Source organism: Chelonoidis abingdonii, chromosome 3, assembly GCF_003597395.2.
Source record: "Chelonoidis abingdonii isolate Lonesome George chromosome 3, CheloAbing_2.0, whole genome shotgun sequence".
NCBI lineage: Eukaryota > Metazoa > Chordata > Testudines > Testudinidae > Chelonoidis > Chelonoidis abingdonii.
In genome coordinates, this window is record NC_133771.1 from 42,356,311 (window position 1) to 42,367,281 (window position 10,971).

A 10,971-nucleotide genomic window follows, 5' to 3' on the forward strand; every position below is an offset into this window, starting at 1 on the left:
CCCATACACTCACTTCATCTTTCCTATTCTCTGCCAATACATTCTTTTCCAAGTGAAGCTTCCCAACTGCTCCCTGAATCATTCACCTTTTCCTTGTTTAACAGTTGTTTGCCAAAAAGATTCCGTCTAATTGGGGCAGCTTCATGACTGATTCTAACTCTGAGGCATACACTTTCTTAAACTAACATTTCTAAACTCTACTAAGCTACTTTATTACCACTTTCTTTGATGTGAAACTGGTTTGTGGACTGTGTGAAAATGATAGAAATATGACAGGCACAAGGTTCTTCTTGAACTGTGAGATCGTCAAAAATTGCAGCTGAGTTACAGACAAGCCATGGAAAATTGTGGAAAAGTAATAATGGACCTTGTTGTTTGCAGTAATAAAGCCCATTATTACTTTTTTGCTCCTTTTCTGCTGTTGGCCACCCAAGGCTGAGAGTGGGGGCTCCTGCTGTTGGCTGCTTAGGGCTCCTGATGTTAGCCCCACACTGCTCCCATTGTCAAAATTCAGTGTCAGCCTAATAGTACAGAATACGCAATTTCTGCAATATTGCAAGTTAAGTAGGGCCTTATACATGCAAGAAATAAAAACTCACTTTGATATTACTAGCTATACTTCTTTAATACAAAAAAATCCTGCCTATTTCTTGTCTTTGGAAGGAGAGAAAAGATGCAGTGTAGTCCTTAAAATAGAAGATCCTACTATCTGAAATGTGCATAAATTTGTTTTTGGATATAGAACAGCTAAGATTATTTACCTAGCCACTTCTGTACTCTTCTCAGCTGTCCATATCAAAGTGCTGAGCTACATGTCATCTGAACTGTGGTCACTTAAAATGGCTTTGGAATTTCTTGGCTGTCTTCTTAGCACTTCTCCGAGGCTTATGTAGTGAACTTTTACTTATGATGCAAGTGTGACATTTATTCCTATGAATATACTGGATGTTTCTTGTCCCCAGATGGAAAAAATCTTGAGATGCCAAAAACAGAGCATCACCTCATTTTAAAATTGTAATTGGAAACTTTCATCTGCCCATTTATGTCAGAGGACTCTCAACCTGTACAATAACCCAGATCACCTTCATAGCTCCGTCTCAGATTTTTAAGACATCCTTTGGTCAATTTACCATGTCTTCTGGATTCTCATGACACAACCCTTTTCATATACTGTTGATTTCTAGCTGTTTGGAGGGGTCTTATGCTATGGGACCTGAGTTCAAGTTCTGTCTTGAGTAGTAAAGACAAATGGTATTGATGGTGGCATTGTAATTCTAACTTGTGCACTTCCCCAAATCCCATTTCACAAGTCTCAGAAACATAGGCATTGCCATACTGCATCAGGCCACTGGTCCCTCTAGTCCAGTATCCTGTCTCTAACAGTGGCCAATATCAGATGTTTCAGAAGAAGGTGCAATAAACCATTTAGGGGACAGCTATGGAATAGCCTACCCATAGGCAGGGCGGGGTCTACAGTTTTCACCACCCCAAGCAGCACACCGAATTGCCGCCGCGGACAGCGGGAGAAGTCTGTGTGCCCTTAGGGCGGCAGGCGCATTTCCCTGGCGACGGCAATTCCGTGGCAGCTTCTATGTTTAGCTGAAGCCGCCGCGGACAGATTGCTGCCCCAAGCACCAGCTTGGAATGCTGGTGCCTGGAGCCAGCCCTGCCCATAGGGGAAATTTCTTCTTAACCCCAACCAATTAACAACTGGAGTATGCCTTGGAGCATACAGGTTTATATCCCTTCTATTTCTGTAAGTGTGAATGTTCTCACTGTCAGTACAAATGTTCTATTCTTGTGTTAATCAGATTTAGCTTCAGTGATATCACATAGCAATGTGTTCCCATGGTCATTATGAAGTATTTTCATTTCACCCTTTAAAACTTCTTTTTGGTTTCATTGAATGTCTCCTTGTTCTTGCAATAGGAGAAATAGGATCATTTCCCTATACTAGTCATTATTTTTGTCTTTATTATGCTTCCTAGATGGGGCTCCATAGTTAAGACAGAAGGCCAATCTTTTCAATATTTCTTCATATGAGAGCCTTTCCTTGCCTCTGATTCTTTTTTTTCCCTGGCTCTGAACAGGCTCTGTTTCTGCTCTCATTGTTTGAGCTAGGATGAACACAGTATTCCAGTTGCAGAAGTACCTCTGATTTATATAATGGCAGAATATATTTTCTGTATTATTTCTATCCCATTGCTTATACATTCTTTTTTTTACTGCTGTTGCATCTTTACTTTTATTGATCAGTGGTTTTTGTTGTCTACAATAACATTTAGATCTCTCCTCCCACTGTTTACAGTTAGTTTAGACACAGCAATGTTTGTGACTAGGACAAAAGATTTCTTCCGGCATGAATCACCTTGCTTTTGTCAAGACTGTATGACTGAATTGGAGCGCCTGAGGTTGTGGCTTGGGTGCAGGTGAGAGAGCAGTGTCTCTGTACCCTATAATCCCACACCTCATCAGGGGAGTGGTTGGAGCATGAACTGCAATACATTACCTCCTTGGGAGAAACAGGGAGCAAGGAAGGAAGTGTGGATGTCAACACTCTGGAGACTATACTGGCATAGCTATGTTGGCATGGCCCCATAGTGTAGATGCAGCCTATGCTGATAGAAGGGGTTCTACTGTCGCTGTAGGAACACTACGTCCCTGAATGAAGTTAGCTACATTGATGAAACCCTGGGCCATCACCTTAGCTGAGTAGGCATCTTGTTGGCATAACTATGTTGGGCAGGTGTGTGGCTTTTTCACACCCCTGGCTGATGCAGCTATTGTGCTATATAGCTTTTCGCTGTAAACCAGGCTTCAGATTTCCCAGGCTCCTTGTGGGGTGGTGCAGCTAGACACTGCCTCATACGCATGGTGTAGAGGTCAGGCTTTATCTAGCTTTTTGTTAGGTCCCTTGTTCCTGCATGACTAGCTGCAGTCCTTGTATAAGGAAGGTCTAGAACTGCAATAGCAGAGGGCTTGAGAAAGCATCAGCAGATTTGTGTGGTGATGTGGGGAAGACTGCATATGGCTGTGTAAGGCCTACTGCGGTAGGCCTATCTCTAACCAGAGCTCCCAGTTTCCAGCTTCTACAAGCATTGCTTTTAAAAAATAAAACAGAACCCCTGAAAATTATGTAAGTGTCTTGCCTGTACAAATGTCACTGCACAGCAGGTGAGGCACTAGTACAGATACATTTGGGTACAACAGACTAAGTGCTTTATGCTCTTCCAAATTTGATACTGAGATGGAGGAATGCCATCCCTTGTGCTGTAGCCAGGTACTATGAGAAGAACAGTCCGTGTGTAAGGATATGGGGTGTGACTGCAGGGCCAAAAGGTCATGTTGAAAGGCAGGTTCTGAACTGCAGAGCAGCAGGTGCCAGGCTGTTGCTCAGAAAAGGCTCTAACTTTTATGGGACAGAATGCTTGAATAATAATAATGTCTAACTGTTAAATATCCCACTGCTCGAATACTAAAATGGCACAGGCACAGAACTACAGGTGAGTTCCCATCCTAGCACATATAAGCTGAGCTTCAATAGCTAAGAACTATGGAGTGAGGTAAAAGACAAAATGACTAACCGAGGACCATGTGGTGGCTACTCCTGCAGTGGAAGAAGGACCATGAAACTTCATGAGTTCAATTTGATAGTGTTTCTGACAAAAATCTTCCTTCATGAGGGAGACCGTTAGTGGAGGAGGCTATAGAGGGGACTGCGGCTATGACCTGCAAACACCATAGGGACTGTTATGCACTCCAGCCACACCCCTTCCCACACCCTCCCCCAGCAGAGCATGGACATGCCTCCTAAACTGGGAGCATGGATAAAGCTGTTGCACTAGCAGCACAGCAAAACTGAAACAGAATGCACTCCAGCTATGACTCCTCCAACCCTCAGCTGCCCCTGCCATGCCACATATCCTGGGAAGCAGGTGTCAAAATCTTACGCTGGGTCTGTGCTGACTGGAGGACCATCTGTTTCCCCAGCTCCATACTAGAGGAAGAGCTGATTAAAATAAAGTGTGTGTGTCGGGGGAAGGACAGGGGTGAGAGATGGAAAATTTTTGTGGGCCCTCTCATTCCCATTGTCCACATCTTGAAAGTTAGGAAAACTTTGACCATCTACAGCATTTTATGCCAGGGCAATGGAAAAGAGCCTCAGCACAGGAGAGACTCAGGACAACTGAATTCACACCGAAAGTGGGTGTCTTTAACCAAATGCATGGTTACTACAGTCTCCATTCTGTTTTTGACATGGGTTGAAATGAATGCCAATTGAGGCAAAAATGTTATTTCACTCTTCACTCTTGCGGTGCAGTCTATGCTAGCCAGACGGATGAACATGTGCATTTTAAATGTACATTTAAAATGCCAGTGTAAAGGTCCCAGTGCAAATAGTAACACTCAAGAACATGATAAAGATTCAGAGCAGTTTTACTTTCTCACAAACTATCATTATCTTGGGCCAGACCTAATTCTGCACTCCCATCTCATGCTATTGAAGATAAATGGTACCCATTTCATCTGACCTTTGCATAGTCTAGAAAACACATTCTTGACCAGAATATTAGGATAACCAATGGAAAAACCACTTCCCAGCCTCTGTAGACACCAAGAATCCACCTTAATTTTTACACAAGATCCCGTATACCTTGGACTATCACTTAGGAAATTTTAGTTTTGTTCAGATGTCCAACCAGAATAGATGCATTCAATAAAGCTGATAGTTTGCTCACTGATATTGAATCTTAGAGCCATATTCAAAGGTGAATCATCAGGAGCTGGTGTAACTTGCACCTTTTTATAGCCTTCCTCAAAGTACAATTTAAACCAACATGATGTGTAACTTACACCCACTGACCATCTTACACATCACCTTGATTGTGATCCTGAATCTAAAAACATCCAAAGGTCTATTTGCACTGCATTCGGCTGTGTGATTACAGCTTGAATAAGCATACCTGCATTAGCTTTAATCTAGCTAGTTTGGCTGAAAATAGCAGTGAAGATGCGGCATCGGCTCAGGAATGCGTGTATGTATTGACATTCAATATCATGGGCAGGCATGTACAGTCCATGCTGAAGTCCATGCCACTGTGTCTTCACTGCTAAAGTTTTAGCCATGCTAGCTAGATTAAAGGTAGCACTGTTATGCCTACCTGAGTTGCAATCGCACCTTCACTTGCAGTATAGACGTATCCTAAACTCGTGTAACTCATATGAGGCAGAGCTAGATTAGAGAGAAATAGCAGGAAATGGTCAATTGTCAAATTTCAAAGTAGTAGTCTCTAGCAAATGTGTATCTTCAAGTTACAAATTGCACAGAAGCCAGATTGTGTCACAAACTACTCATATTTATATTAATATAAATGTCTTTTGCATGTTTACATAAAACTGAAGAAACCTGTATGTACATAGAAGATCAAATAGCTTCCCTCCATGGAGGATATGTCTACACTTTGAACTGGAGGTGTAAATTCTGGCTCGAGGAGACTTACCCACTGTAGCTCTGATTGAGCGATCATGCTAAAAATAGAGCGTAGCTGTGGCAGAGTGAGCAGTAGGTGGGGCTAGTCGCCTGAGGTATATCCCTACTGTCTTGGACAGAATCGTTCTCAGGGAGGCTAGCACCTTCCACTGCTTGTGCATCCATGGCTACACCGTAATTGTTGTGTTCTAGCTCAATCACAGCTCGCACGGGTATGTTTCCTTGAGCTGGGAGTTGCACCCCCAACTCAAAGTATAGATTTACTCTAATCGAATGGGTTTCAGAGTGGTAGCAGCGTTAGTCTGTATCCACAAAAACAATGAGGATTCTTTGTGGCACATTAGAGACTAACAAATTTATTTGGGCATAAGCTTTCGTGGGCTACAGCCCAACTTCATCAGATGCTAATGGAAATTTGTCAGCTTGAAATCTAGTCAGTTTCAAAAATAGAATGATTAGTAGAGCTATGTGAATAGCCAGTTTTTTGGATTAGTGGCTGAACTGGTGAATAGGAAAAAACAAAACAAAACAGTTTAGATCTATCTAAAATAAGCCCTGTTCAATTTTTCAAGCATAATGAAAAAGTTGAAAATTTTTGTTAGGGTCAAGCAAAACATTTTCTTTGACCCTAAATGTTTATTTTTCAAGGTTGTTTACCTTTATGAAGTGTATTTTAAAATAAAATTAAGTGAAATTCCAAAATAAATCATCTTTAAAAAAACAAAAAGTTGAAGTGATTTGTGTCAGAAATCCTAAATGAACCAGTTTGACATTTCTTAATTTTTTTGTGTATGACTGATGAGTTTGCCAAAATTGACTCAAATTTGTGAGTTGTTTTGGTAGAACCAATGGAAAAAATGATTTGCACATTTTTTTTTTTGCCCAGCTCTAATTATTAGTAGTAAAAATACTTCACCCACCTAAATCCCCTACCAATACTAATGATTTTAAATCACATTATGCTACTTTTAAAAATGTTTTTTTCTGTCCTTATGTTGTGTGAAAGACTTTCACAAACAGGAGAAACTGACTACAGGCCAAATTCTTATCACTTATGCCAGGATAAGCCTATTGACTTCAATGGGGTTTCATATGTGTAACTGATCGCAGAATTTGAGACAGTATGTTTATATATTTGTTTGAAAAAATAATCAAACATCTCACTGTGCTTTCTTATTTCATGGAAACAATCCTGCATTTCTTGCATTCTGATCTGAGTCAAACAAAGATTTGAGTGGAAAAGGAAGGCAGGATGGGGCCTTATGTCAGTTTAAACAAGACATTTCTACAGTGTCCTGACTACTTGCATGCCACCTAGTGGTAACTAAATAAATCATGGTTCTGAATTCTGTGTAATTTTGATAACTAGCAATGTTTGTTTACGGGTTACCAGTAATCAAATACATCATGCTAATGCAGCAGTTCTCAAACTGTGGGTTGGGACCCCAAAGTGGATTGGGACCCCAGGGCTGATTTAGACTTGCTGGAGCCCGAGGTCAAAGCCCAAGCCCAACTCCCTAGGGCTGAAGTTTGAGGGTTTCAGCCCTTGGTGGTGGGGATCAGGTTACAGGCTTCAAATTTGCCCCCACCCCGCTCAGAGCAGTGGATCTTGGGTTTTGCCCCCCTCCACCAGGGGCAGCAGGGCTCGGTGGGTTCAGGCTTCAGTCCCCCCCTCCTGGGGTCGTGTAGTAATTTTTGTTGTCAGAAGGGGATCACGGTACAATTAAGTCTGAGAACCTCTGCGCTAATGGGTACGAAAGCAAATGCTGAGTAAAGATGACCTGTCCGCTATTTTTAAAGTGCTATTCAGATAAAAGTTAGCCTTTTGATATATTATCATTTGATTCATCAGTTAATAATGAAAGCAAAGAAATCTAAAATTAAAGCCCTCAGTTCATTTTTTGCTTATTTCATTGTACCAAGGCATTGTGGTGGTGGGTTGTGAAAAGAATATGAATCCTATATCCCATGTATGTTTCAATACTTAGGCATTATCGGGTGGGCTAAGAAGAGTGGAAAACTTACTGCATGTTTTCCTTGCATTTGACATTTTGCATCACGCTGTTAATTTTATTTTACACTGATAATTTTATATTTTCCTTCTGTTTGTTTTATAAAGCCTAAGTACAGAAATATCATATTAAGAAGCTAAGAATTCATATCCAAAGTCTCATGAGATTAGCTACCATAGCAAAGAATCAGTTAAACTTTAGATTTGTGTAGAATTATTGGTTTATTCTTTGAGCGTGTATTAAAAAAAATCTATTGTGAGTTAAAATTTCTTAATTTGTTTTCCCAGCGTACAATATTTCATAGTAACCCTACAGTGCTGTCATATTTAGGGCACTATCCTGGGCTTTTGTGGTAACACAAGCCAGTCTCAGGGTTTGTTATTGTGTCTTTGATAATTAATTGTAAAACATACTCCTGTATTTTGCCACTTTGTTTTGTAAAATGCATGGCTGGAGGTCTGTCTTTAGAGAGAGCTATGAGCCCTGTACATTTGTATTGATGTAATTCCATTGCTTGACCCATCATCTGGTCATGTTTACTCTCACCAAAAGCTAAATTTCTGAAAGTAAGCAGATGGGTTGTTCCACTTTGTGGCATGTCACAGTCCAAAGTATATGACAAGGCTCAAAAGTAAGTGTGTGATATGCCTCCCACTTTAGCAACACCCATGCTGTATGCCACAAAGTCTGCAATCCTCCTGGGTATTTTGCATCAAACTTTTTCCAGTTTTATCTGTTCTTTCATGCTTGGTGTCCATAATCTTGTAGCCATATTTTTATCCATTTCATTTGAGAGTTTCCAGAATGATACCAAATTATTCTTCTGAGATGAAAGTGAATGCAGGCATGTGCAGTGTTGCTTCTTAAAAGTCAGGGTCTCTAATAAATGGATAGAACTTCCCTAAAATTGCATGAAGTCCTCAGATCACGAACATATACATGTGCCATGTATGTTCACATAACTTTTATTCTTACACAACCAAAATACAAAGAACTATTCTCTTTTCCTGTACTTTACATCAATGTAACTCCAGTGGAGTTACATCTGTTTGACCTCGGTGTAAAAAGAATCAGGCCCATTGTCCTTGGATGTGGAAGTTTGTACTGGAATCTTAACAAGAACAGATATGAAAACATATGTTGCCAGGTCCACATCAAAGAAGGCTGCAGAGAGTGAGTTATTCCACCATTAGATCCTGTGCTGCTGCACTAATGATCCTTTAAAAAAATAAAAAGTTGGTTGTTACTTAATCAACTTCTTTTCTTAAATACAAAAATATCAGGTCAAACCCATTTGTCTACAGCAATATTAGGCCAGATTCCCTAGACAGCTCTGTTACCTGTGTGCTGCCTGAGTGGTGCAAAGGGAAAAAGAAACTGCTTGCAATTCCCTGCTGGGGATAACTCTGTAGAAGAGGAATCCCAGCAGGGATAGTGTTGATGTAATTGTTTGCTACACCTCTCTTCCCTCAATACCTGGCGCAGGAGGCTTGGAGGATGGGGGGCGGTGGGGCAGGATGTGAAGGATATGTGTGAGAGAAGTGGGGAGAAAGAATGGTCAGAGAAGAGTGTGATGTACTCTAGCTATCTGGAGAACATTGCTAGCTTGCTTATGATTCTACAGCTGTGACAGGGCTGGGACTGAGGCAGACAATTAGGGAGTCATTACCACCTGGATGCCCTCCTGCCCCAAGTGAGTTTAGAAAATAATCTGGTCCTCTGTTTTTGAGTGGAACCCTTTGATTTGTAGTGTAAACAATTATGATCTTTACTTATGAATGCTGTTTATATTAACAGTACTTTATTTTCCTCTTTCCCCCACAGAGCTAATTTTGATGATACTGCTACCTATTCAGCAGTTGCAACAAATGTCCATGGGCAGGTGTCAACCAATGCTGCTGTGGTTGTGAGGAGTAAGTCTTATATAGTAATTAAACCTGGAATAAATATAATCAGTCCTCATCCTCAAAGGAAACCTGCATAGCACCCTCAAAAGATGAGCCTGGGGACAAACATTCTTAACTCTGCTAGAAACTAAAACCCATGGACTTAATAGAGACACTGGTTATATGGCTTGCCACAACAGTTTGTAACACACACTACTGTCTGCCAACCCTTGATTGTCCACATCATTTTAAGTGGCCTCCTACAGTATGTGTGAAAGCCTTATGCCCAATAATCTGTTCCACCTTGTATTGAGTTCAGACACTCTGGTTATTTTCTCCAGAACTGAAGAAAAGTGCTGTCTGAATCTTGAAGGCTTGAGCCTTCCACCAACAGAAGTTGGTCCAATAAAAGATAATACCTAACCTACCTTGTCTCTCTCATATCGTGGTACCAACATGGCTACAACACTGCTACAAATAAGAAATAAATATTGCACTCGTTTGGGTTAGATTAACTGTCCTTGTTTTACAGGGTTCAGAGGGGATGACAAGCCATACCCTAATGGGATATTACCCATCAATTGTAAGTATGCTTTCCTATTTGTGAGAAAATGTAGACACGTTATTCAATCTTACCATTGTCAGGAGCCTGAAGAATATTTTTTCAGCTCAAAATAATAAATATTTCCCTGGCTTTGCTTTCTAAATGTTAAGATGTCACAGTGGAAGATGTCCATATGCTTTTAACTTCCCAGCTACGAGTATTGACCAGCAGTATGTATCAGCTCTGGATTCCATCTACTGTTCTTGTCTGGACAATAATCCTCTAGTACCAAGTACCTAGTGCTCAATAGTCTCCTGATTTCTCTGTATGCAGTGCCCCTGCCATCAGAAGTTTGCTTCACCCATATTGATGTTCAGTTTTTGGAGAAGTTTGGTGTTACCTTTGGGATGGAAGGCGAAACAGTTACCCTCAAATGTACTCTGCTGATCACTCCAGATCTGACTAGGCTTCGACCTCGTGCTGAATGGTACAGAGATGGTAAGTAGATTTGCACTGAGATAATGTACATGCTTCCATGTAACTGAGTTTTAATTGTTCAGGTGCAGATTCCTTCCCTCAAGTCTGTGTGCAGGCTTAGAATTCACCTTCCTAAGAGAAAAAAGATGTATTGGGAACTGTGTTACAATCAATCTTTTTTACCTTCTGTGACTATCTCAGATGAGAGATATTTTCCTTCAGAGTCCAACTCTTCTGGAGTGTTGTCCAAAATGACCCTGTTTGAAGAGTAAGAAGCAGTAGGTTCCAAAATAACTAGGTAAGGGACACAGAGAGTTATGGAGACGCTAACCAGGCAATTTGAAGAAGGCTAAATTTGGGGTATGTCTACACTACAGGATTATTCCAATTTTACATAAACCGGTTTTGTAAAACAGACTGTATAAAGTCAAGTGCATATGGCCACACAAAGCACAATAATTTGGTGGTGTGCGTCCATGTGCCGAGGCTAGTGTCGATTTCTGGAGCGTTGCACTGTGGATAGCTATCCTGTACCTATCCCATAGTTCCCGCAGTCTCCCC

General features: G+C 40.9%; 1 protein-coding gene across 1 annotated transcript in view; it reads left to right on the top strand.

Annotated features, from left to right (window-relative positions):
- The window catches only part of MYOM2 (myomesin 2), a 116,174-nt gene that overhangs the window by 18,282 nt on the left and 86,921 nt on the right, over positions 1-10,971 (top strand). Inside the window, exons 7-9 of the mRNA XM_032777054.2 lie at positions 9,328-9,416; positions 9,922-9,972; positions 10,267-10,431. Coding sequence (XP_032632945.1) covers positions 9,328-9,416; positions 9,922-9,972; positions 10,267-10,431 — 305 coding nt within the window. The remainder of the gene's footprint in view (positions 1-9,327; positions 9,417-9,921; positions 9,973-10,266; positions 10,432-10,971) is intronic.